The sequence below is a fragment of the Trifolium pratense genome, linkage group LG7 (assembly GCF_020283565.1).
Source record: "Trifolium pratense cultivar HEN17-A07 linkage group LG7, ARS_RC_1.1, whole genome shotgun sequence".
Lineage (NCBI taxonomy): Eukaryota > Viridiplantae > Streptophyta > Magnoliopsida > Fabales > Fabaceae > Trifolium > Trifolium pratense.
In genome coordinates this window covers 3,895,111-3,922,331 of record NC_060065.1, presented here as the reverse complement: position 1 = coordinate 3,922,331, position 27,221 = coordinate 3,895,111, and the positions used below count along the sequence as shown (strand labels likewise).

Sequence of the window (27,221 nt, the reverse complement as noted above, 5' to 3'; positions counted from 1 at the left end):
ATGAATATATATTTCTTTTATGGCTATACATGGAAGTCTTGTTGGGATCTTTTATTTTTTGAAAAGAATGCATATAAATTATAGATAGATATATCAGTATGTTGTACAATAAGTATCGCATCTAATTAATAACACATGTATTAATTTTTATCTATTATATTTTTACCATGATATTTGTGTGAACATTTTACCTCCATTAGCAATGATATTTTTAAGTGCACAATCAAGTACTTGGTAGTTCATTTGAATTAGTCAATTGCGTTTAAATGTGTTTTTTCAAACTTAATTAAAGTTTCGGATTTGATATTTAATTTGGGCATGCAGGCACACACAAAAATTGTCATGGGATACAATCTTAAAAATTTAAAATAAAAAAAAAATAGCTAATTTGAGTTAAAGCAGCTGTTTTAAATGGCAATTAATTTAAGCAAAAAATTGCATCCCAAATTGTTGCACTTAGGAAAACATACAACTAAGGTGGTCCTGTCACGTATATATATATATATATATATATATATATATATATATATATATATATATATATATATATATATATATATATATATATATATATAAGATCCACAAGCTTCACAAGGCAATTCATAAGGTACGTACACAATCTGCACATGGAAGCTAATCAGTTTAATATCAAAGATTCAGGACCATCGTGGTTTTATGGGGTTAAAAGCCATTTAATTTATGTGGTCCAAAACTTCAAATCATTTATTTTCCTAACGGTTTTGATCAATACGTCTTGAGGTGAATTTCACCAAATGGAATGGACCATCACAATATTCTGAGGACTTGTTTTTTTTTCTTTTTGTCCGTCGACAAAGTGATAAACATTAATCAAAATTCACACACATAATTGCAAAATTTAGGTTCAAATTTGGATCTCAAGTCTAATAATATCAGTACTGTACGTATTATCAATTAAGTTAGGTTTGGTCGTCACTCATCGTAACATCTATTTTTCAATCATATTATTATTTTAGCGAAATATCTATATCAACTTTGTTCATATTAATTTTCACATAAAAGGTCAAAAGATTTAAACTTAAGACCTTATTTAAAGAAAGCGACATTCGAATCCAATTTTACTTCCAATATTGTAATTATTTGACTTTAAAATTCAATTGGTGGTTCTCATATATTTATTTTCCGGTATAAGTTGTTCACAGTTTAAATATATAGATTTTTTTTCTATGAGCTTAAATATATGCATTATTTATAAATAAATAAATAATTATAATTATATACATTATACATAGACTGAATTTAATGGAGGCTGAGAAGAGTCAACATCAAGCTAAGTTAGATGGTCACTCGTCTAATCTAACTAATCCAAATTATGCGATTAGGGTATAGATCAAATGATTGGTATACCCTAGAATGTTTGTCAAGGAAAAATCACCAGCTTACAAAAAGCCACCGGATATTCTTTTTTGAAAGGAACACATGCAAAACCATTTAATGGATAGACTACTAAATACTAATTGACAAAACGAATTTTTCACAAAACTTAGTCCAGTCATATCCTTGTACTTTGCAAACATTTTGTACATTTTTTTAACTTCCATAGATTTGATGTTATGAATCTCATATTGACTAGATAAAAGTGATCAATATAATTTTTATTGATTTTAAGAAATTATTTTATCAAATCAAGAGTTGAAATTTGCATGTATTGAGTTTTAAGTATTTCTTTATAAGGGGTTTGTCTAATTATAAAAGAGTGATTCAGGTGGTGCATGGTGTACAAGTCATGAATAATATTATAACGAATATAAATTTTACCAAATCTACAGTTTGATTGAAAATTTATATCATATAGAATTATAGATCATCCATAAATCTTTTTAGAAAAATTAAAAAATATTTGATATGTTATTAAGACTCATCAAAATTAATGGTATTCAATGAAAACCCATAAACCGTTAATTTTGATGTAACTTAATAACATTATCAAATAATTTTCAATTTATCTAAAAGAATTTATGGATGATCTATATGATATAATTTTTCAATCAAATGGTAAATTTTGTAAAATTAGTATTCGTTATAATGTTATTATGATTTGTGCATCATGCACCACTTGAACCACTCTTTCATGTTAGACATGCCCATTTATAAGACCGTTTATAATCAAGACTTTTAAGTTTGAATTTTAATGGACTGTTAACGCAGATGTTTTTCTAATTTCAAAGTACTTTATAGATTTGTGAAGACCTAATTTAATTTTATCACATACCACATCCAATCTTTAATATAAAAAAAATATTTTTTTTAGATGCATATCTAGCATATATTATTATAAAACTCAAATTAAAAATATTAATAATTGATATTTATTTATTATTTTCTACTGAAACAACTAGGATAGTACCCGTGCCTCTGCACGGGTCGCGCCTGCGGCGTGTTATTTAAGTCGTCGGCTGCATTTCTTGGTTTTAATTTGAAAATTATATATAAAAAGTAAGAAAAAAAGTAGTTAATTACATTAAAATTATTCAATAAAATTATGAAAAAATCAAATCTATTTAATAAACAAAACGGAAATATTTTTTAGATATATATAAGAAATAAAGTTACAAAATATAGAAATATATAAATATATAATGTTGGATAATTTATCATCAGATGCAAATATATAAATGTCATAAATTACAATGAAATTTGAAAAAGATGACATCTATATAGGTTACAAAATTTAAAGCGTATAGTAATTCCTGGGAGAAAATTGTTTCTGGTACAAACATCATTCCATTGGTATCCTAATTTTGCTATCTTCCTTGGATAATTCTTCTTAATAACATAAAATTTGTTATGTCGACCATCATCAGTACAGATTTTTAATTCATCGAATGAATATAATATTCTGATGAATTGGCTAAATGGTTTTTGTAAATCCTACAAAAATTTTTAAAAAAATTGTAAGTTGTAGTTAACAAAATTGAATATTAAAATAATAATAAATAGAAATTGAAAGTATTACTCAACTAATGTCGTTTTTGTAACCATTTCTTGTGTTAATATGGTATCAAACCATATAGTACACCGTGGAAAAATGCTTCTACTATGGAATGGTCGTAATTGATTTGAAGATTCAATGACATGTTTAGAAATAATGCGGAAGCATCGATAATCATAGTATGCAAGTTTAACATCAACATTGTTATCTAATTCAAGAAAATTAGTTAATGCATTCCAACCACCAATTATAAGAGGATGATCGAAGTTGTTGTTATATTGAAGAACAAATTTTGGATCTACCTCCGCATAGCACTAAAAAAAATGTATCAGAAATAGAAAATTCAAATATATGTTAACATGACATGAAGTATCGAGAATTTTGATGTGAGATTTTTTTTATTGAAATAATACTGAATAATGAAGAAAATTATGAACTAATTTGCATTAGAATAGTTGGATTATAACTTGATTTCCATAATGAATGATATGAAAAGTGGTTTTTCGTGTGGTTGCAAGTATTTCTCTAATGTTATTTCCATCAATAATTTCCATTTGGAAAGATAAAAAGGATTTGATAAGTTGTAATGTTTTTGTCATGAACATGATGTTTTATAGTGGAAAATAAGCAATATGTTATGATGTATGAAGTGCAAAATAATGCAAAATTATAATTTCCAATGTATCAATTTTTTTAAGAGTGACATGTATGATATGAAAACTTAAGATGTCATTGATGGTTTGATATGTTGATATTGTAAGATTCTTTACTTAGTTATAATATATTGTATGAAGACCAAATTTAATTTTATCAGATACCACATCCGATCTTTAATATAAAAAAATATTATTTTTTTTAGATGCATATCTAGCATATATTATTATAAAACTCTCAAATTAAAAATATTAATAATTGATATTTATTTATCATTTTCTACTGAAACAATGTCTTGCGTCTTGACAAAAAAAAACACTATATGTCTTGCGTCAAAAATATCTTAAAAAGATAAAACATTTTTTCTTCCTCAAAGCCCTTTCATCCCTTTCAAACTTTCTAACATACACTAAATTTTTATGTTTGTGAGTTTTATAATAATATATTCTAGACCAAATATACTTCTATGACCAAAAATAATGTATGTCTAAAAATGATTCAGCAGCGTGCCATCTCTCTTATTCTAGTTCTAGTATAAAGTTTCAACATGAGTACACTAACCAATGTGAAAGTTTTCTACACGAGTAGAGTAAGTAACCGATTTAGTAGAAGGCCAGCGAAATAGAGAGAACACACATGCAAGGTCAAATAAATCAAAAAAATAATTCGATTTTGCGGTGAGCGTGGATCGAACACGCGACCTTCAGATCTTCAGTCTGACGCTCTCCCAACTGAGCTATCCCCGCTTTGTATTTATATGACTAACCAAACTATATTTAACGTGTGATAACTTATGTGAAATCGGAAATAAAGATATCTAGTGGTGAATATCATAGTAGTATCATGGTTTATTAGTTTTAGTATCAAATTATATTGGGATTAGATGTTTAATTTCATTAAAAGACAATTATTTTGGAATAAAGTAACTTTGAATTCAACTCGATTATTGGGACGAGACAAACCAAATACACTCAACAACAACAACTAACAAATTTACGTGTTTGGAGAAACTTAATGAAATAAGTGGTTCAATTCAAAGGCTCAGAACATATAAAGTATGAATATATAGAAGTATCAGCCACCACATATATATATATTCTTCAAATTGTAGTTCAACATGCTATGGTGATGATTTCATTCCGCGAAACATTAATATGCTCAAAGATCCTGATGCAAAAAATTAAGAGCACTAAACATGAGTTCTATCTTGTCACATTGTATAAGAAAACTTCACTCTAATGACATTATTATTTTGTTCTAGTCTGGATATTAATCCTAACATAAAATTATTCTTATATTTAAGAATTATACTTAGAACAGGCATTTGAGGATGCTCTTTGTAGCGTCACTAATTAAGAACAATTGTAAAATAAGTTCAAAAAATGGGATTTGTCAAGAAAAACAAAAAGAAATGACGATTTAATGACTAAAATTTCATCTTTAAGGTCAAATATTCTAGTATACCATCAAAATCCATCACAACTCGACCAAACATAGTGGCTTTAAGATTCGAATTCCATGGCCTATATATAGTAGTCTATGTTATTACCTTGAGTTAAAATAATTTAAATAACTTGTTTTTTTTTATGTGCAATTTAAATAACTTGTTGTTGAATAATAACGATAAAAATGATATTTAATTGGGTTAAGTATGTAACAAAAATAAATTGGGTTAGCTGTTATGCGTTCCTGCGAAATAAGAACCTTGTAAGCTTAAATTCTTACTTAACTTTTATTGTTTTTTTAGTCCTACACATTTTTTCTATGCGTTATTTTAGTCCCTCTTATTGAGTCAACATGTATTTTTTATTTTCACCAATAAAAAATAAATTACACGATGTTTAGTTGGAGGAGAAATAAATGAGAGGAATATCATGAAAAGACTAATTCTGAAATTATGTAGAAAAGAGGAATATTCTGAAGAAAAAAGAAAAGGAGAGTACTATGTTTAGAAAAAATGGTGTAAAAAGTAATTCCCTTATTGTGGCGTGTGGTGAACTTCTCCTGTAGACCAAGTTGTTCAAGAGTCTGCTTAACAAATTATTTGCACCTCCATTTCTCTGAAAAGATTTATGGATGATCTATATGATATAACTTTTCAATCAAATGATAAATTTTGTAAAATTAGTATTCATTATAATGTTATTAATAACTTGCGCATTATGCACCATTTTGAACCACTCTTTCATATTAGACATGAGCATTTATAAGATCTTTTATAATCAAGACTTTTAAGTTTGAATTTTAATGGAATGTTAACGCACATGTTTTCTAATTTCAAAATACTTTATAAATTTATAAGATTTAAAAAGTTTCTATAATTTTTTAACAAGGAATCTATTCGTGCGGGCTTACTAAAGACCTAATTTAATTTTATAAGATATTACATATGATCTTTAATATATATATTAAAATATTAATAATTGATGTTTATTTATCATTCTCTACTAAAACACTATCTTGTGTCAAAAAAAATATTAAAACACTATCTTAAAAAGATAAAACATTTCTTCTTCCCTCAAAGCCCCCTTTCATCCCTTCAAACTTTCTAACATATACTAAAATTCCTCTCATATCCCCTCCCAACCTCCAAACATGCATAGCCTACGAGACTATAAATTATAAAATGGTGACAGTCATTTTTATGTTTGTGAGTTTATTCACCAAATATATACTTTTATAACCAAAAATAATGTACGACTAAAAATGATTCAGTTTCATCAGCGTGCCGATTCTAGTAAGTTTCTACACGAGTAGAGTAAGTAACCGATTTAATAGAAGGCCAGCGAAATAAAGAACAAATACACGGTCAAATAAATCAAAAATAATTCCTTTTTGCGGTGAGCGTGGATCGAACACGCGACCTTCAGATCTTCAGTCTAACGCTCTCCCAACTGAGCTATCCCCGCTTGATGTTAATGTAACTAATCACACTGTATTTAACGGATAATACATAATGTTAAATAAGTGGTTCAATTCAAAGGCTTAAAACATATAAAGTATGAAAAATTATATGCATCTAGTAGCATCAGCCACCACATATTCTTCAAATTGTAGTTCAACATGCTATGGTGATGATTTCATTCCGCGAAACATTAATATTCTTAACGATACTTTGATGCAAAAAATTAAGAGCACTAAACATATGAGTTATATCTTGTCACATTGTATAAGAACACTTCACTCTAATGACATTATTATTTTGTTCTAGTCTGGATATTAATCTTTACATTGTGACACATACTTTAACATAAAATTTATTTTTATATTTAAGAATTATACTTAGAACATGCATTTTGTTGAGGGTAATTCATTGTAACCAATGTTGGTTACTTGTAACACAAGTAAAAGAGTTTGTTAGGTGATTTTATGTGATGAGTTGTGTGTTTGTTAGTTTTTCTGTTATGTTAGTTACTTGATCTTAGGGAGTTAGTTAGGGGTAGTTACTAGTTTGTTAGTAACTTAACCTGTAAGCAACACATTATAAATAGTGGTGTAAAGTGACATTGTGATAAGTGAGATCAATAACAATAACTTCTTTCTCTCTTAATTCTCTCTCAATTATGTGTGTATGTTCTTGCTTTAATTAAGTTCCAACACATTTGAGGATGCTCTTAGTAGCATCACTAATTACGAACAATTGTAACATAAGTTCAAAAAATGGGATTTGTCAGGAAGAAAAAAAAACAAAAAGAAATGATGATTTATTTTAAAAATTGACATCCCATTCCATGCTTAGATTTTTTGTTTTACCCCCCTATATAGGATTTGTTATAAACAAATATGGAGCGCATTAAAAAATGTTCTGGATTTTTTTTGCATATAGTAGTCTATATTGTTTTTTTTCTCAAATAGTTTAATGAGTAAAATTTCATTTTAAAGTAAATAAGTGGAATATTTGAGATTTAAATTTCAGCCCCTATATATTACCTCGAGTTAAAATAATTTAAATAGCTTGTTGATGACTAACGATGGTGTAAAAAGTGATTCCCTTATTGTGGCCTGTGATCTTCGCCTGTAGACCAAGTTGTTCAAGAGTCTGCTTAACAAATTATTTGCACCTCCATTTCTTTTGCTAATACACGCAGTTGCCATTTAGTTTAGAGTCTTTACAACATAAAGTGTAAGCCAATTTAAAGGCATTTTTCTATTACTATAAACATGAGAAATTAGATGAATTTAGAACTTGAATAATCAGCTGAAAACATTTAGTCTACCCTACAACTTACTATAAGAAAAAGATATAGTAACTCCGATATACAGTCCCTTAAGTATTCAAGATGGACGATGCAACCCTAACACAACAGGTTTCCACGCACTAGTGCTTGAGCCAGTAGTTTCGAAGTTGAGCCATATGGAGGAGTACCTCGTCACGACCTTCATGGGTGACATTACTGGTCATGATCCATGGAGGCACGGTTTCGAAGTAGCCACGTATCAACTCCTGAAAATCATTGACATTATCCTCAGGCTTTTTGCCTCCGTTCTTTTCTCCATTCTTTTTCTTCTTCCGTTTGTCACATTTGGTGAAGATTATTGTCATTGGGATCTGAAAGAAAAGCTATATTAATCAAGCTTTCATTACCAAAATAAACTGTCAACTCTAAAGTGCAGATACCATATTGCCTATGCATGAGAAACACTTTAGGAAGCTCCCCCTTAAAGTAGAGGGCTAGAGGTTCTCCTCCCGTATGACCTGACCTTTAGAGTACATCAAGTATTATTAATGTAGCACCGACACCTCGGACTGAAAGTGTGTCCGGTATCCGACACGGTGCTGACACATGTAATTACTGTTACATTCAATTACTTTCATTTTTTTATTACTAGTATCGTGTTTGGTGTCCGTCTCAGTGCTTTATAGGCTATTTGAGTCTGGCTGTTGAACCTAGTGTAGATGGACTACTCTTTTCAACACAACATGAGCGGCCTAGGTTTGATGTTGGGCACACTAACCTGAGTACATAACACTTAGGGCATGTTGGGAGTTTAGGAGGGGAAGGGAGGGCTTGGTTGAAAAAGGAAGGAGGATATGGAACTTTGGAAGGGAAGAAAGGCTTTGGGGGTTTCATTTTTCTTCCTAATACAAAATCCCCCTAATTTGGGGAAACTTACTGGAGGATGATCTTGGAAGGTTTTGGAGGGCTTAGATAAATTCTTTAAACCCAATCTATGTTGTTATAATACTCTTAAAATTAATCATTTTCTACAAACTCACTCACTTAAGAAAGATTGATTCCTGATATAAGTTATAAAAGTATTTTGTTTTTCTTCTGTATAGATGAGCTCTAGGTTTCTAGCTGACCAAAACGAGCCCATTTACAGATGCCATCAAATTAAAATAATTTGAGTTGCAGGAACTATATTATAAAGTAATATTCTCAGTATCATATTTCTCATGTGCACATTGCCTACATGGCGTATAGATAAAAAGGAAGTAAGTCAGCCCTTATCATCAGCAAGCCAAAGACGGAACCAGGCTTCCACACGAGTCACACCATGACCATCAGATAGAAAGTGCACGAATAAGAAACACAAAACATGTTATTTTTAATAAAGAAACTTTTGATACATTACCTGATTCTCACCCAACCAGCGTGCATACTCAAGATCAATTTTTTTAGCGGGAATGCTACCATCTATTAGAAGGAAAACTGAAACCAATGTTGACCGGTTAAGAAAATAGTCTTTGGTGAATTTATCCCAATCCTTTCTAAGTTCTTGCGGTGCAGATGCATACCTAATGAAATTAACAAAATGGCATATATAATTGTCATCAGTATAGAAGCATATCTAATCAAAATGATACAAAGAAATATAATTCTCATTAGGTTTCCATAATATTGAACAAGACCAAATATAATTCTCAAATGATACACGTATGATTAGTTTTTTTTCTTTCTTCAGGATAACTTCGGATCAGTAATACAAACACAGGATGAGATATTGACACTGACACATCGACGCCGGAATTTTTTTGGAATAAGTCATTTAATTGAATGTAATCACAAATGTTAGACTCCGACACGAGTGTCGGACACCAGACACGTTTTCTATCAGAAGTGTCGGTGATGCATGTATCAAATAAAATCCGACCCAAACACAGATAAAATGTCAGAATCATTAACAGAACTTGAACATTTCAACTTCAAAAACTAAAGATGTTAGACACTCAAAATTCATAAACAATATTCGAAAGCCATACTAATATGTTCATATCAAATACATTAGTCACTAATTCCAGTTTAATCCCAAATATGCAACATAACATAAAATTAGACATACCCATATCCAGGCAAATCAACGAGGTACCAACTATCATTAATACGAAAATGATTAATCAATTGTGTCTTCCCTACACACAAAAAATTGAAACAATCAACATCAACATTAAATTACACAAAAATGAAGTACTAAATTGCAATAATATAAGAGACGAACCAGGTTTCTTTGAAGTTAAAGCGAGTTTCTTGCGGCGAACAATAGAATTAAGAAGTGAAGATTTGCCAACATTGGAACGACCAACAAGAGCGAATTCAGGAAGACCATCAGAAGGACAATCTTCGAATCTAACACTACTTTTGACAAAATCAGCTTGTATAATTTGAGCATCGGTAGCGTAATTACTGAGTAATATATTTGAACCGTTTAATATTCTTGCGTTTTCAGTGACATTAGTGTTTGGAGGAATGAAGATATTTTCGAGAGATAAGGTTTGGGGTTTAGGGGTTATTGTTGTGGATATTAGTTCTAGGTTTGGTTCTGAAGTTGTGAGAGTGGATTTTGGTGGATGTAAGAGAGTGGTTAAGGTGCGTTTTGAAATGGAATAGGTTTGACGAGAAAGGGAAAAGGATAATAGCCTTGGGAGATGAAGAACAACCATATCCCTGTTTGTTTCTCTGTTCAGAAGACACACACCAAGTTGTGAGCAATGAATGACTCAAACAAAATGTTCACGGATGGACGCAAAATAATTTGGTGGTTTAATCATTTTGTTCAAGTTAAAAAAAATTAAATATGTATTTTTTATGTCATTTTATATCTATAAATTAATTTAAATACTAATTTTATCAAATATACAGCAAGTAAGTTATAAGCTAACTCATAATATATAAACTACAAATATATTCATAGTATGTGTTTGGTTCTGCGGTGAACAGAATTGATTTTGACAGAATTGAGTTTGACAAAATTGATTTTGATAGAATTGAGTTTGATAGAATTGATTTATGTTTGGATATATTCATACAAAAGTGAGTTGAACAAAGAATTTGAGTGTAAAAATTAATTCTAGAATGAGAAGCTACAATTTCTAGCTTCAAGTAGAATCCATTCTAGAGACAAAATCAATTTTACTTTTGAGGAACCAAACAAGTCAGAATCCATTCTACATGTCCAGAATCAATTCTGGCCGCTCCAGAATTGAAACCAAACATACACATAATAGGTTAACTTATCAGCTAATTGCTACATTTTGCTAGATAAAGCTTTAAATTTATGTTTATTGGACCACTTAATTTGGTTCAAATATCATTTCTCCTATAGGGTATGAGGACGGATACAAAGGTCATTACCCAGGCGAATATGAGGATAGGTACGAGTATTTTTTTAAACTGCGAGTATGGGGATGGGTACTATAGTACCCTACCCATTCCCTACCATTGTTATCCCTAGATTGATATGTATTCTAGGAAGAGGCCGTGCTCTTTTTTAGTTGCATCGACCGGCGTTTTTGTTGTTTTGGTTTCGATTAAGCTATAATGGGCAACATAGTGTTTATTATTGTTGTTGTTTTGGTTCCTAATTTTGACCGTTGTTTATGTTGGAGATTGGTGTGTTGGATAGACATTATTTACTTATATTTATAAAGGGGATATTTGTTCTATACATGTTCACATGGTGTTTAGATACTTGTTTGTACTTATATGAGCGCATGTTATGTCATACTTTCTCGGACCTCAATTATAAGAAAATTTCACTTTTTACAATTATAAGCATATGATCATATAATTAAATTATTTATAATACAACCATATGATCGTACAATTAAGCATTTTTAGATACATTCTGTAAAAAAAAAAAAAAGTACATAATTATTGCATGAATTAAATTGTATTGAAATTGTATGATCACCATAATGAAACTGTTGCTTGATCATAAGTGTATAGTTTTGTTTGTTATAAAAAATATATATGCACACTTATGTGAAACAATTGCATGACTTGTATAATCATGAATACGCCATGAAGTATATGATCATACAATTTAATTAGTTATAATACAATTTGTTATAAATATTTGTCACAGTTGGTTTTTGGGTGTTGTTCTTGATCTTTGTAAGCTTTGTTGTTGATTCATGGTTTTCGCAGCATTTCTTGTGCAGTAAAAGTCATTTTGTCTTTTACAAAAATAAAATTCTAAAACTTTTAATTAATTATTTCACAATATTTATCACAATTTTCAAATGTATTTACTAAAAGATAATGTATCAAAACTTTCAACGTACTCATCTCCTTAACATCTCTAAATATTTATCACATATAAATACGCGTTAATCATCGAACAACACAAGACTAGTAAAAAATACACAAGTTTGTCTATATTTTCCGAATCCTAAATTTTGTTATGAAAAACTATATATTGTATTATAAAAAAATACCAACTATTTTAATTACATGTAAAATACAGGGATCGAGATTCGAACTCCGATACTCCCACTATTTCACCTTTTTATAAGTGAAATTAAAATTCAAGTATCTAATAGGCTTTACCAATATAAAATATTAAAATATCTTTGATTTGATGAAAAAAAATAGATTGGTAAATAATGCCATATATTTTGAAAATCAAATAACAAAATAATTAAAATTCAAGTATCTAATAGGCTTTAAATTAATTTCATGTATTTTGAAAATCAAATAACAAAATAATGTTTTCTACATAAAACATTTACTTTTATTTCTTTAACCATCGTTCCACGAGCACCGTTAAGTCCTACAAATTTCATCATATCGAAATTGATTCTTGTAATTTTTGGTTTAGTTTTTGTTTTAAGTGACTTGGATTAAATCAAATGTTTTAATATTACAAGTAATTTTTTTTAATTAATAAATTTTGGAGGGTTAAAACAAAAACAAAATTGTTCATTTGATATTAATTACAATAAGGATCATTGTTCAAAAATTACAATAAGGATCACATTCACATCCATAAAAGCAAAAACAGACTTATGAATATGTTCAACTCAAAGAAAACCAAGCTTTTATATAAAATATATGTGTCAAATTGTTCTCGTTGGAATGGTACTCTAAAGGCAATTTAAACCGATTCCATTTGACTTGAGCAAGAATAAGTTAATTTTCCCATTATCAAGCCTAGTAGAGTTCCTAGTCCTACAAAACTAACAAACATGCTAGCACAAAAAGGAAGGAAAAAAGATCGGAAAACATGCAATCAAACTGAACATCAGCACTTTCACTCCATCTCTAGCCGCATTAATTAAAGCCCAGATGAAATGACAAATTGATATCGATTACAAGCATGAGGAAAGATAAGAATGATTTTGGAAAGTGAATGACACTGTACCAACTGAGCTATCCCTTTTATATTTATTTTATAAAAACTATTATGTGGACCGATGATGTCCCTTTTTTCTGTTATGCTAACATATATAAATTATAAACAATAACTTTTGATTAAATTTGATTTTTGTTTAAATTAATATTTGTGTGTTTTTAGCTACCATTTAAATAAAAATGGTATGTTACGCCCATTAGCCCAAGAGATTCTATTAGATGTGAATAACATGAGAATGAAAAATAAATAATAAAGTAAAATCAATGAATGACATAAGAGGATGTCAATGAATAGAAAACGAAAATTCATTTTCACAACTACGAATACTCCAATCAAGACACTCCAAAGAAAACACTCGTCTTTCATTTTTTTTTTGGTTATTGCGCCAACATGTGTATATACTCGTAATTGATTATTTCTTTATATAATTTTGACAGTAGTATATTGAATTGTAAACAACTCAAAGCGAAGAGTAAAATTGAATCACATAAATTATTTTGTTGCCACTCTTTTGATATTAAATGGAAAATTGAATCATTTTTACCGTACTGACAATATATATCCTTTAACTCTTAATTATTATTATTATTATTATTATTTTTATTATTATTATTATTATTATTATTATTATCTGGTGAAAACAAACCACTTAATAACATAGAGATAAAAAGCAATCAGATTTTGCCATTTCAGCTGATACTACGTCGAAACCGTATAAGAGTAATAATTTTCGTTTTCGTTTTCAATTTTTTTTGTTATACTAGTTTTTTTCCCAATAATATCGACTCCATTTTTGATAAAAAAATAAAATAATACAGGGTGAATCATCGTCACTGCAATCTACTATACCGGTCTTCTTCTTCATCATCTATCTTTGTTTAGATCTCACTTTCTTCAAAGACGGCGCGAATTGCCGGTGCGGCTTTTCCAAGTCAACTTCCAGTGGCCATGGCTCCACCACCACCGCAATCTAATCGATCTCCCTCTCCGTCTCAACCGTCCGGGTCCGTTCCCACACTCAACTCTTCATTCACTTCTCTTCTATTTTAATTATCTACAATTTCAATTTCGTTTTGGACTCATCGATCGAATCCATTGCATAGCAATTGACGCTTTTTGGATCCTAGCAAACACGAAATTTCGTATATGCATATTCTAGGTTATCATCAACATTGAAGATCCAATGCCGTTGAATTTTGTCCTATTTGTTTGTATTTATATGTTATGAGTTAATCATAGAATAGATTAATATAGTGTTCCAGATTCATCAACGCTGTGTTATCTTTTCAATTTCAGAAAACTTAGTTTCATGAATGACGATCGTGGATATGTTAACTTTAACGAGTTGGTGCATTACCTATTTTTCAACTATGTTTATTTATATCTCAAATGTGTTCTCCATTATTCATATTTATCACAATTATATTAAGTACTGACCTAACATTTAATTTTAATCAGGAAGAGTGAAGTCTCTGATCTTAAATTACAGCTCCGGCAGCTTGCTGGGAGTCGAGCTCCGGGTACTGATGATTCTAAGAGGGATCTTTTTAAGAAGGTGATATCAAACATGACTATAGGTATTGATGTTTCGTCTCTCTTTGGTGAGATGGTAATGTGCTCGGCGACGTCGGATATTGTTCTGAAAAAAATGTGTTACTTATATGTTGGAAACTATGCCAAGGTCAATCCGGATCTTGCTCTGTTGACGATTAATTTTCTACAAAGGGATTGCAAGGATCAGGATCCAATGATTCGGGGACTAGCATTGAGGAGTTTGTGTTCACTTCGAGTGGCGAATTTGGTGGAGTATTTGGTTGGGCCTTTAGGGTCAGGGTTGAAGGATAATAATAGTTATGTCAGGACGGTGGCAGTTATTGGGGTTTTGAAACTGTATCATATATCAGCAACCACGTGTATTGATGCAGATTTTCCAGAAACACTGAAGCATTTGATGCTCAATGACCAGGATACTCAGGTGAGGATTATGTTTTTATGGTGGCTTCATTATCAACATCAACCTATGATAAACCACACCAGTTCTGTTCAATTTTGTAAAGAGTTATGACATTCCCTTAGAACCAAGTTATTCTACATAGTCCAATGATTAATGTAAATCAGTTTGTAGGCAGAGTTAGTTACTGGAGAGAGAAAAGGGAAAAGGAATGTAAATTGAGGGGGTAGTTAATGGGGGGTATGTTACATTTATGTTTTGCCTTGTGCTTTGGGCTAGGAGTTACCTCCATAGTTGGCAGCTTTTGTCTCTTATTTTCTTTGGTAATAACACTTCAGTTTACATTATAGTACGATCACCCTCTACTGGACAGGGACTGATTGCTCCCACCACTTATAGTATAAATTGTCTCATTTTTAGTTTTTTTTTTTCCTTAACATTATTTGGATGGGAATGTCTACCTTCTAAGCTGTAAGTAAGCATTGTTATTATCAGGCCCTGCAACATGTTCTGTGAATTTTTTATTTTCTTCATTTGAGATATTTGATTTCCTTAACCTTAATTAAGATGCAATATAAAATCCTGTTAAAAACGAAGATACGATGTAAAGGATTGGAGCTGTTCTCATTTTCTTTTTCATTTTTCTTTTTTCACTTGTGAGTTTAGTCTGTTTTCTTTTTTTACATTCCTTAAAAGAAAACATTCCTTTCTTTTTGTTCTTTCTATTGTTTTTCGTTTGTTGTTCACGCATATATCAGGATGGTAAAAGTCTTCCTATTTAATTTTTTTTTGGAAATGACAGCATTTGCCAATGAGTTGCACTTTACTTATAAACATGATCTTGTTTGTTTCATCAGGTAGTTGCAAACTGTTTGTCTGCTTTACAAGAAATTTGGACCTTAGAGTCAACCACCTCAGAGGAAGCAGCAAGGGAGAGAGAAAATCTGCATAGCAAGCCATATGTTTATTACTTTCTGAATCGGTAATCTTTTCACAAGTAGTTTCTTGCTTTCCAATATTTTCAGAAAGCTGCAGTGCTTAATTTGTGTTTTACATTTATTGCCACATACCAAGTATACTGAAGCTTCTCAACCCCCCCTGGGATTCTCATTTAAAGATTGTTTTGTATCTTTCTATTTCTCATTTTGACAAATGCTATAGCTATTGTATAATCTGCCAGTTTATTAGCTTCTTTGTCCATGTATACAGTTATAAATCAATTATACTTGGTATGATTGTGGGAGTAAATGGTTGAATGAATAATTACTTTACAAACGTGGATACAAATTTTTAATTACCTTAAATGCTAATTGTTTGTTTTTGACAATAAAATGTGTTTCTCATTGTGGCAGGCATCAGAGATAAAAGCAGCTGTAGTATCTTGCGAATATATTCATTTTTCAACAACTTATCAGTTTTTGTTTTTTTGCAACGTGCAGCATCAAGGAATTTAGTGAATGGGCACAATGTCTTGTGATGGAATTGGTGGCCAAGTACATTCCATCAGATAACAGTGAAATATTTGATATAATGAATCTCCTTGAAGATAGACTGCAGCATGCAAATGGCGCTGTTGTCTTGGCAACTACAAAAGTATTTCTGCACTTGACTTTATCTATGGCCGATGTACATCAGCAGGTATGGATTGATTTGTGTGTATACGTTAAAACATCATTTATACTACCTTTTTTGTTTACAACAGAATTCTTGCGTGGTTATTTTTCCATACATTACATTCTCTGGCCTAGATTGAATTAGAATTGTATCTTGTAATGACTTTACGTTTCAGTAGGAGCTAACTGAATCATACATGGAGGACATGCATTTGACATTAAGGTTCTGTAAGTCAATGTTTGTTGTATTCATACATCATACATGGACACTTAATTGGGTAGTGTTATGACCTTAAACTTAGCGATGCAAGTAAACTAAGGTATCTGTGAGTTCCTATGGTTGAAACTAGTTAGGTTCAGTTCACAATAGATTCTGTATTGTGCAAATAAGCTTTAGCAGTATACTAATGTTCATCTAGTCAATTCAACTATGATGCTTGGCTCATCCAGCTCACAAGCAGCTCAATTAAACATTTTCACCTGACTCCATTTCTTTGTGTTTTTTTAAATCTTATTTTTGTGGGGTTTGTATTACTTTTTTTTTTTACATCCTAACCTGCCAATAGTTAACAGAGTGTTTGGGTAAATAGCTTTATTAAATACTTATTCAGTAAGTGCTGATCATGTAAGAGATTATGTCTAAATTGTTTACAAGAGAAGAGGAAATGAGAGTAGTATGTAAAAGCTGTTTCTATGAGCCATCTTGTGGAACTTATTTACGGTTATAAGTTTAAAATAGCTAATAGACATATCACAAACTATTTTTATAAATTCATTCATACACTTATTAAAATGTTCATATCATAATATAAGTTCAAATAAACTCTTCCAGACATTCCTAAAAAATATGTACACGTGCCTCTAAGAAAAAGGTATAACTTAGTTTAATTATTTCTGTTTTAAATTCCTTGCTATTTCTTTATATCCATCATGTTGTGTCTTATGTTTTTGGAATGCTGTATCAGTTAGATATGTTGATATCTTGTAATGTTTATGCACCCTCAATTTTTAGGCAGCATATTAAGGATTTGTATATTTGTTTACATAATTGATCTTATTTATATACATGATTAGTATTTGAGTCGGCACATACAACAATTATTACAAACACCATATATGTTTCAGACTACAATATTTAGCAACTAGGAGAAAATTAAAGATCCACAATGTACACAAGAAACATAAGAATTGTATGCTTCATTCTAGCAAAAAGAATACATTAATATTTGTTTGTCTGTATGTGGACAAATATGGGCAATTTTATTATATCACATGTGAATATCATTAGGGCCTAAACTGTTTAATAAACAAGGGGGATATTTTACCTCAACACATGATCAGCCTCAAACTTATGTTTCATCATTTGCATAGGCTCAGCCAAGCTCGGTTCAGCTTGATTAATTAGAAACTGATTTAAATTATCATTTTCATTATTTAAACCTTTTGGTTTGACCATTTATTTATTTTGACTGTATCTTTTCAGCTTCGGTTGCTTGCTAGAAACAATGTGATTTCTGATGCAACTTTTTATTGTTTAGGTCTATGAGCGTATCAAAGCTCCTCTCTTAACTCAAGTGAGCTCAGGAAGTCCGGAACAATCTTACGCAATTCTAAGCCACCTGCATCTCTTGGTGATGCGTGCACCTTATATATTTTCCTCAGACTACAAACACTTCTATTGCCAGTATAATGAGCCATCATATGTCAAAAAGTTGAAGCTTGAAATGCTAACTGCAGTTGCAAATGAAAGTAACACTTATGAGATAGGTAAGTAACTCCCCTAATGTGCTAGAGAAAAAAGGGGGGTAGGTCAGGAGAGGGAGAAGTTGTGATAATTTCATTTTGCACTTTGATGTTTTGATCCAGTTTGATTCACTCCCATTCTTTTTGGAGATGCTTATACAAGAACCTTTTGTGTCCCACTTCAGTGACAGAATTATGTGAATATGCGGCAAATGTTGACATTCCAATTGCAAGGGAATCAATTCGGGCTGTTGGAAAGATAGCATTGCAGCAGTATGATGTCAATGCTATTGTTGATCGACTTCTACAGTTTCTGGAGATGGAAAAGGACTATGTTACATCTGAAGCTCTGGTAAACATGACAAATACCTGCTAGATACCCTGGAATATTTTGCCTAAGTAATATTGCATTGCTTCCCGTTGATATATGAACACATATAAAAATCATGATATTTTGATTTGACCTGGTAATGGTAGAATAGACTAACAAATTCGAAAGTTTATTTTATGCAGGTCCTTGTGAAAGATCTTCTAAGAAAATATCCTCAATGGAGTCAGGATTGTATTGCTGTTGTTGGGAATATCAGTAGCAACAATGTCCAAGAACCTAAGGCTAAGGCAGCTCTAATATGGATGTTGGGAGAATATTCTCAGGACATGCATGATGCTCCATATGTCTTGGAAAGTCTGGTTGAGAATTGGGATGAGGAGCATTCTGCTGAGGTATTATTCATAACTTTTTATGGTTTGCAGATGTCTGCATTTGAGATTTAGATTTCCATATTCGATGCCGTCATGATCCAACTATCACAAAATTTTAAGCTGTTAAGTGAACACACATGAATGGTTTTATATTATATCTCTAACCGGATCATTGGCCTTGAAGAGTCAATAATATACTCTTATTAAAATTAACCTGCAAAGCATGGACATTTTTCAAAATTCAATCGATAATTTAGTTTAAAGGGTATGGCAATTTAGAACATCACTACAGTATTGAGCTAATGAAAATGTGTACCAGCAGAATTCTTGTGAAACAACAATTCAAATATTCACTACAATTACTTATTTCTTATCCGATTATCTTATTCTTGTGTGATTTTGAAATTTGAAGAGGAAAGCACTTAAAACCTAAGGTTGATCCCGTCTGTTGATATCAGGAGGTCCCACATTAGTCAGCTCTAGTGCCAGAAGCAGTCCCCCTGTACAGTGTAGGACACGATTGTGGCTAGACATTAGATGTCAAGTCCCATGGGTCATAGCTAGACAGTAGGTGTTAAGTCTCATGGGGCATAACAATTGGGATGGCGTAGGCATAAGCATTATCCTCTTGTTCTTTTCACACTTGAGGACCCCCTTGCTTCAATAATTGCTTCCCGCCCCAGCAAAAACATGAACAGTACAAACATTATGTATCATTTTAAATTCATCATATATTCATGGAGAATAGAGGTGGGATTGACTAGTCTCAGCACCCCCCTAAGTCAGACCGTGCGAACCTCACAGTCACATCTGCCATGGGATCATGTTGGGTTTGGATCAGGATGAGAATATAATTTGATTGTCCTATAATTCTCTGGTTGTATTGAATATAAAATATGCATACATAATTGATACCCCCTTGTGGTTGCATGTCAATCACCAATTTACTTGTTATTTGATAAATAAAAGAAGATATTTCATGTTTTTATCTTATACTTGATTGAAATTTGATTAATTTATGTCTCTTGATGCGCAGGTCCGCTTACATCTTCTTACTGCAGTAATGAAGTGTTTCTTTAAGAGACCCCCTGAGACTCAGAAAGCATTAGGAGCTGCACTGGCCGCTGGTCTTGCTGACTTTCACCAGGTTTGAGCTGTTACTATTAGTATTTACTATTTGAATTGTTGAAACAATGCAAATATTCAATTATATATTTTTTGGGTCGCAGCATTATGTTACATGAGCTTTTGTTGATTGCAGGATGTTCATGATAGGGCCTTATTTTATTACAGGCTTCTACAATATAATGTATCAGTGGCAGAGAGTGTGGTGAACCCTCCAAAACAAGCAGTTTCAGTATTTGCTGATACTCAGAGCAGCGAAGTTAAAGATCGCATATTTGATGAATTTAACAGTTTGTCTGTTGTATACCAAAAGGTAACTAATCTACTGACTTCCCCCAAGTGGTTGGTTTATATTGAAACAATTTATTGTGATAGTATTTGCCATTTTAAGTTTTAAATATGGAGCACAGCCACTCCTGGGGTTAGGCGTTTACCTGTTTTTTATTAATGTTGGACTACTTAGACAAGTGTCCCTATTTTTCTTATTCGACACACCTTGGACATTTATTAGACACAACATAGACTCATATAATGGATACCTGTTCTAACAAAGAAAACTTTGAAAAGTTATATAACAATATTTAGTTAGCCATCTAAAAAATGAGTAAACCATCATTTTAGTCTTGACTTTGTAGGGCAATCTCAAATAGGTCCCCAGCTCTATTAAACCATCAACTTGGTCCCTATATTTTAACCATTTACTATCAAGGTGGACGAACCTTATATTTAACTACTCACTATCAATTAAGTCCCTAACTTTATTATCAAATTTGGTCCCTAACTTTTAGAAGGACTAATATGAGTAAAATTTGACCGAGTTAGAGACCTTTTTGAAATATTCAAATTTTTTGGGACCTATTGGAAAGTGCCCTACAAAGTCATGGCGAATTTGGAGGTTTACTCTCTAATAAATCTCACATATGCACGTCTTTTTACATACACACATCTTCTACAATATTCAAGGATGATGATCAATGAGGAGGTTAAAGATCCTAAATTTGATTACATTATTTTTGGTTTTTTGGTAGGAGATTGATAAAGGTGAAAGACTGACATATTTTGTATTAGTTTTGTTTTTTTGTTTTTTTAGTAATGAAAAACAAATTGCTCAACTTTTAGATGTTTTTTCCCCCCTATTCTCAACGTGCATAATTTTATAACGTTAAAATGAGGGAAAATATGAAAAATGGCTCATGTGATCATTATTTTTAATATTTCAATAATATGAAACCTCGTTCATCTAAACTTGTGCTTCAATGCCTTGGCTTGAGGGTTGCACCTTACACTGACATGCTAGCACCTTGTCTTTTATTATCTATATTTGAAATATGTTTATATTACAGTGAATCTTGTCTATCTTCCTCCACCTCTCTTAGTATACTGAATTCTGTCAAACTAACGATATCAAATTCATCCAGCCTTCTTACATGTTCACCGATAAGGAACACCGAGGGACATTGGAGTTTTCAGATGAACTTGGAAATCTATCTATTAATGCAGAAACTGGAGATTCTGTTGTTCCTGCTCAGAGAGTGGAGGAAAATGACAAGGATCTGCTTCTAAGTACCACAGAAAAAGATGATGTTAGAGATCCTGGTAGCAATGGTTCTGCCTATAATGCTCCTTCATATAACGGGTCTGCCCCTTCTGCGACTTCACAACCGCTTGCAGATTTGGCATTTTCAAGTACCGGCGCCACTGGCCAAGCTCCAGCACCTGGCTTAGCAATCGATGATCTGCTTGGTTTAGATTTTTCAGTTGGGACTGCAACCACACCGTCACCCCCGCCATTGACCCTCAACCCAAAAGCTGTACTGGATCCTGGCACATTTCAGCAGAAATGGCGTCAACTACCAATATCCTTATCAGAGGTTTGCTTTGAAATTATAATCTCAGTTTTGTTAATACAACATAATTGACCTAATTATTTTGAATCTCAAGTCATGAGAGTAGTCACTGTCAAGCTCATTAAATAATTCAACATCAGATTAATGGATAAGGGTACAAATGTAATTTTACTTAACAAAAGCAATGTATCAAACAAAATTGAAGCCTAGAAATATTTTAAATTTTACTGTATCTTTTCTCTTTTTCTTTGACTACTGCTCCACCACCAAAAAATGTAACATTTAAAAATATGATGCAGGAATATTCTTTAAGTCCTCTTGGAATTGCATCGTTGGTAACTCCCAATGCACTCCTACGGCACATGCAAAGTCATTCGATACAGTGCATTGCATCTGGTGGTCAGTCTCCTAATTTCAAGTTCTTTTTCTTTGCTCAAAAAGCGGAAGAAGCATCAATATATCTTGTAGAGTGCATAATCAACACTTCATCAGCCAAGTCACAGATCAAAATAAAAGCTGATGACCAAAGCTCATCACAGGCATTCTCAACTTTATTCCAATCAGCCTTGTCCAAATTTGGTTTGCCCTGAAAATTAATGGTGCATACTTTTGAGCTGTGGAGTAGACTAATGAAATTTTGGAATCCTAGCTTGAATATATATAAAGAAATGGAGATCGATATGAGCTCCACGCTCATCCCCCTCCCCCAATACAGATCAGATCAGTGTATAACAGAAAATGCAGGGGGATTTCATTACTAAGTTTTTGTAGTTTTTTTTTTGTATCCAATCCAACATGGTGATTCACTAGGGAGATATTCAGTTGTAGAAAACACACGAGTATGGGTTCTGTGTAGAGGCTTTCTTTCTGTAGATGTTGTGACGTTTATTCAAGCGCCTATTGTGTATGGCATTGATTGAATGGTGATTAAATTTGGTGCGTCGTTGATGCTGAATTGTAAAATTGGGCCCTTTTCTATCTACAATGATGCTAGGTGCCTGCCTGCAATGTTGTCCTCTGTTAAGCGCTGTTTGGCAACATTAGTAGTTGTGAATTGTGATGATAATTTAGTGCTTGAATTTGAAATGAGTAATCAGTCAATTTAGTCCCTAAACTATCATTCTCTCACCAATTTAGTCCTTAAACTATTAAAAACAACTAAAAGGTCCCTAATCTATTTTCATCCGTCAATTTAGTCCCTAAACTATCACTCTCTCACCAACTTAGTCCCTAAACTATTAAAAACAACTAAAAAGTCCCTAAACTATATTCACATCCTTCAATTTAGTCCCCCCTAAACATCATTTTATGATTCCTAACAAACCTGTTATAATATCTCCAAGGCACTTCTTAACACACTAGCATGGATGAAAAGTAAATGCTTGAGCTTGAGAAGCTTCCGGTCCAGTGGGACCATAAAACTCACTAGGATAAGCAGTATTATTAAACCAAACAAAACAACAAGCTATAAAACCAAAAGCGGTTGAATCATATCATTTTTTTTTAATCTTTCAGTCAAAAAGTTGAATAAAAAAAAATATTCTGTGTTAAAGAAAAAAAGAAACCGACAATTGCCACTTTTTTCATACTAAAGATCTCTTTCGTTCTAAATGATTATTCTGAAAGAATGAATTGAGTTTGGCGACTAGAGGTTATGTTTGCGTTGCGAGCAAAACGGTTGTTGCCGGAGAGTGGAGTGGTTGGCGGCGAGCAGGGTGGTTGTTTTCGTCGAAGCACGTGGAAGAAGAAAGGGTGATAATATTTTAGGGTTTTATAGACAAGTTAACCGATGACTAAATTGACGGATGAAAAATAGATTAGGGACCTTTTAGTTGTTTTTAATAGTTTAGGGACTAAATTGACGGATGAAAAATAGATTAGGGACCTTTTAGTTGTTTTTAATAGTTTAGGGACTATGTTGGTGAGAGATTGATAGTTTAGGGACTAAATTGACAGATGAAAAATAGATTAGGGACCTTTTAGTTATTTTTAATAGTTTAGGGATTAAGTTGGTGAGAGAGTGATAGTTTAGGGACTAAATTGACTGATTACTCAATTTGAAATATTTAGTAAAATTTGAAATATTTAGTAAAATTTATGGGGCTTATGTTTATAGTACTTTACACACAAGACTTATTTCAAAATGATTAGACTCCTATTTTAATTCGTTTTAAATTATTTTTTCATATAAATTTTAACCATTTTTTATGGGTTTGAAAATTAAAATTTTAGTTTTATTTATTTTATCCTTACTTAGAAAAATTATTAAATAAAATGAGGGTTTTTTCTATAGAGGAGATTAAAGGACACTAAATACCGGCACTAAATAAAATGAGATAAGTCAATCCTTTAAATGAATCTCAGTTACCTCATGGGGATTATTCTATGTAGATAGAAGATATCTTTGGTTTATCGGTTTAAAAATCCATTATATTTTGTAAAATTTGTCTGATTTAATTCAAATTCTTAAAAGAAGTTCTATAAAAAATACAAATGCACCCAAAAAAAAGAACAAAAAATAAATAAATAAAAAATATTAGTACAAAATGGCCAATAAAGCCCAAAGCCCTTCTACACTTACGCATAAAATAATGGAAATGCCGAAAACAAAAAATTAAACACCGCCAAATAACAAAACGCAATTTTTCAATTTACAAACAAGTCCTTCTTCCTTCTCACTCACACTAACACACTCATTTCCAAAATCTAGGGTTTTCAGTTTTCACATTTCTCTCAGATTAGGGTTTCTCATTCTCTCACAAATCATCAATGGCAGCGATCGCAGCTCCACAACACCGATCTTCTAAGACGGAATCATACACAGACAACAAACGCAAAGAAGATGTCCGTCAAGCCAACATCATCGCCGCACGTTCAGTCGCCAACGCCGTTCGCACCAGTCTCGGCCCTAAGGGAATGGACAAAATGATTTCAACTTCCAATAACGAAGTTATCATCACCAACGATGGCGCAACAATCCTTCACAAGATGCAGGTTCTTCAACCCGCCGCAAAAATGCTCGTTGAACTTTCCAAATCTCAAGACTCCGCCGCTGGTGATGGAACAACCACCGTTGTTGTTATCGCCGGTGCACTTCTCGAGAAATGTCTCCTTCTTCTCTCTCACGGTATTCACCCTACTGTTATCTCCGATTCACTCCATAAAGCTTCTGTTAAAGCCGTTGATGTTCTCACTGCCATGGCTGTTCCTGTTGAACTCACCGATCGTGATTCTCTTGTCAAATCCGCTAGCACGTCATTGAATAGCAAGGTTGTTAGTCAATACTCATCTCTCCTCGCTCCTATGGCTGTGGACTCTGTTCTCTCTGTTATTGATCCCGCGAAACCGGAAATGGTTGATCTCCGTGATGTTAAGATCGTTAAGAAGCTCGGTGGAACTGTCGATGATACTGAGCTTGTTAAGGGTTTGGTTTTTGATAAGAAGGTTAGTCATGCTGCTGGTGGACCTACTCGGATGGAGAATGCTAAGATTGCTGTGATTCAGTTTCAGATTTCGCCTCCTAAGACGGATATCGAACAGAGTATTGTGGTAAGTGATTACTCTCAAATGGATAGGATTTTGAAGGAAGAGAGGAGTTATATTCTAGGAATGATTAAGAAGATTAAGGCAACAGGTTGTAATGTGTTGTTGATTCAGAAGAGTATTTTGAGAGATGCTGTTACTGATTTGTCTTTGCATTATCTTGCTAAAGCTAAGATTTTGGTGATTAAAGATGTGGAGAGAGATGAGATTGAGTTTATTACCAAGACTCTTAATTGTTTGCCTATTGCTAATATAGAGCATTTCCGTGCTGAGAAATTGGGTTTTGCTGATCTTGTGGAAGAGGTTTCTCTTGGGGATGGGAAGATTGTAAAGATTTCTGGTATCAAGGATATGGGAAAGACCACAACTGTGCTCGTTCGTGGATCTAATTTGCTTGTGCTTGATGAAGCTGAGCGAAGTTTGCATGATGCTTTGTGTGTTGTTAGGTGTTTGGTTGCCAAGAGGTTTTTGATTGCAGGTGGTGGTGCTCCTGAGATAGAACTTTCGAGGCAATTGGGTGCTTGGGCTAAGGTGTTGCATGGGATGGAAGGTTACTGTATCCGTGCATTTGCTGAGGCACTTGAAGTTGTTCCTTATACTCTTGCTGAGAATGCAGGTTTGAACCCAATTGCAATTGTTACTGAGCTGAGGAATCGTCATGCCAAAGGTGAGATCAATACTGGAATCAATGTCAGGAAAGGTCAAATTACAAACATCCTCGAGGAGAATGTGGTGCAGCCACTGCTAGTAAGCACAAGTGCTATCACTTTGGCAACAGAGTGTGTGCGCATGATTTTGAAGATTGATGATATTGTAACTGTGAGGTAGAGTTTATTAGACAGTGACTGAATTTTGGAGAAAAACTACTGAATCATCATATTAGGTCCTTTTTAATTTTAAGTTGGTAGTTTATGTTCATTTTACTGGTTTTGGTTAATTGATTTTGATTTTGGCTACTATTTTTATTTACAAAATTTGGATGTCCTTGTGGTTTTGTGATATTTGCTGCATTCATCTGATTCTGAAACACTTGTTAATCTGTATTGGGAGTTTCTCTATAGTTGATCATTTTTCTGAGCACCTTAGTTGTTTTGTTTGTGTTAACTATTACTTGTGACTTGGAGTATCTATAGCCATCCCATGCTTGTATTAATTATTACTGATTGTGACTTGGAGTTACATAGGTGCTTATATTAAAATAAGGTAAAACATTTAATATCTTTTAGGAATTGTGTGGATTAAGTATAGTCCAGTGATATCAAATATCCGCCATGGCGGATATCAGTGGCAGAATTACAACGGTGGTGGCGTGTCAGATTTCTTATGATGGAGCCATGGCAGGCGCCACAAGTGTGACAGTCATGGCGATGGCGGTGCAGTGGAGAAAATAAAATTTGAAAATGAGAATAAGGTATTGCGACCAAACCCGAGACCAAATGGGTTAAAACCCTAAAAACGGCTACTTTAGCCTTTTCTCTCCCTCTTGCTGCTTGCAA

The 27,221-nt window shown here is 32.4% G+C and overlaps 3 protein-coding genes and 2 non-coding genes across 5 annotated transcripts; 2 read left to right on the top strand and 3 right to left on the bottom strand.

The window, feature by feature from the left end:
* Nucleotides 1-4,298: 4,298 nt before the first annotated feature.
* Nucleotides 4,299-4,371, bottom strand: TRNAF-GAA. Its single transcript has one exon. It is a non-coding gene; the product is annotated as a tRNA-Phe (tRNA).
* Nucleotides 4,372-6,461: 2,090 nt separating this feature from the next.
* TRNAF-GAA lies at nucleotides 6,462-6,534 on the bottom strand. The gene has a single exon. It is a non-coding gene; the product is annotated as a tRNA-Phe (tRNA).
* A 1,131-nt stretch (nucleotides 6,535-7,665) lies between these two features.
* Nucleotides 7,666-10,614, bottom strand: LOC123899171 (GTP-binding protein At2g22870). Its single transcript, XM_045950241.1, has 4 exons — nucleotides 10,067-10,614; nucleotides 9,911-9,980; nucleotides 9,203-9,365; nucleotides 7,666-8,174 (listed from the first exon to the last, which is right to left on the bottom strand). Exons 1-4 carry the CDS (start codon nucleotides 10,506-10,508, stop codon nucleotides 7,944-7,946), a joined length of 906 nt encoding a protein of 301 aa, XP_045806197.1. The 5' UTR covers nucleotides 10,509-10,614; the 3' UTR covers nucleotides 7,666-7,943.
* A 3,230-nt stretch (nucleotides 10,615-13,844) lies between these two features.
* Nucleotides 13,845-23,206, top strand: LOC123895389 (beta-adaptin-like protein A). The gene is made up of 12 exons (XM_045945665.1): nucleotides 13,845-13,921; nucleotides 14,020-14,205; nucleotides 14,660-15,176; nucleotides 16,010-16,134; nucleotides 16,592-16,790; nucleotides 18,304-18,532; nucleotides 18,694-18,860; nucleotides 19,022-19,231; nucleotides 20,247-20,357; nucleotides 20,472-20,648; nucleotides 21,754-22,206; nucleotides 22,482-23,206. Exons 2-12 carry the CDS (start codon nucleotides 14,150-14,152, stop codon nucleotides 22,770-22,772), a joined length of 2,535 nt encoding a protein of 844 aa, XP_045801621.1. The 5' UTR covers nucleotides 13,845-13,921; nucleotides 14,020-14,149; the 3' UTR covers nucleotides 22,773-23,206.
* A 1,557-nt stretch (nucleotides 23,207-24,763) lies between these two features.
* LOC123898113 (T-complex protein 1 subunit delta) lies at nucleotides 24,764-26,805 on the top strand. The gene has a single exon (XM_045948994.1). The coding sequence runs from the start codon at nucleotides 24,952-24,954 to the stop codon at nucleotides 26,551-26,553; it is 1,602 nt and encodes a 533-aa protein (XP_045804950.1). The 5' UTR covers nucleotides 24,764-24,951; the 3' UTR covers nucleotides 26,554-26,805.
* The last annotated feature ends 416 nt before the right edge of the window (nucleotides 26,806-27,221 follow it).

Bases quoted from the DNA above. Each gene is read 5' to 3' on its own strand.
- LOC123899171 (XM_045950241.1), bottom strand. From the start codon at position 10,508: ATGGTTGTTCTTCATCTCCCAAGGCTATTATCCTTTTCCCTTTCTCGT. The intron at 9,981-10,066 runs GTTCGTCTCTTA...TTTTGTGTGTAG, and splicing joins TTTAACTTCAAAGAAACCTG to GGAAGACACAATTGATTAAT. The intron at 8,175-9,202 runs GTAATGTATCAA...CTTTTCTTTCAG, and splicing joins GCTGGTTGGGTGAGAATCAG to ATCCCAATGACAATAATCTT.
- LOC123895389 (XM_045945665.1), top strand. From the start codon at position 14,150: ATGGCTCCACCACCACCGCAATCTAATCGATCTCCCTCTCCGTCTCAA. The intron at 16,135-16,591 runs GTAATCTTTTCA...TGCAACGTGCAG, and splicing joins GTTTATTACTTTCTGAATCG to CATCAAGGAATTTAGTGAAT. The intron at 22,207-22,481 runs GTTTGCTTTGAA...AATATGATGCAG, and splicing joins TACCAATATCCTTATCAGAG to GAATATTCTTTAAGTCCTCT.
- LOC123898113 (XM_045948994.1), top strand. From the start codon at position 24,952: ATGGCAGCGATCGCAGCTCCACAACACCGATCTTCTAAGACGGAATCA.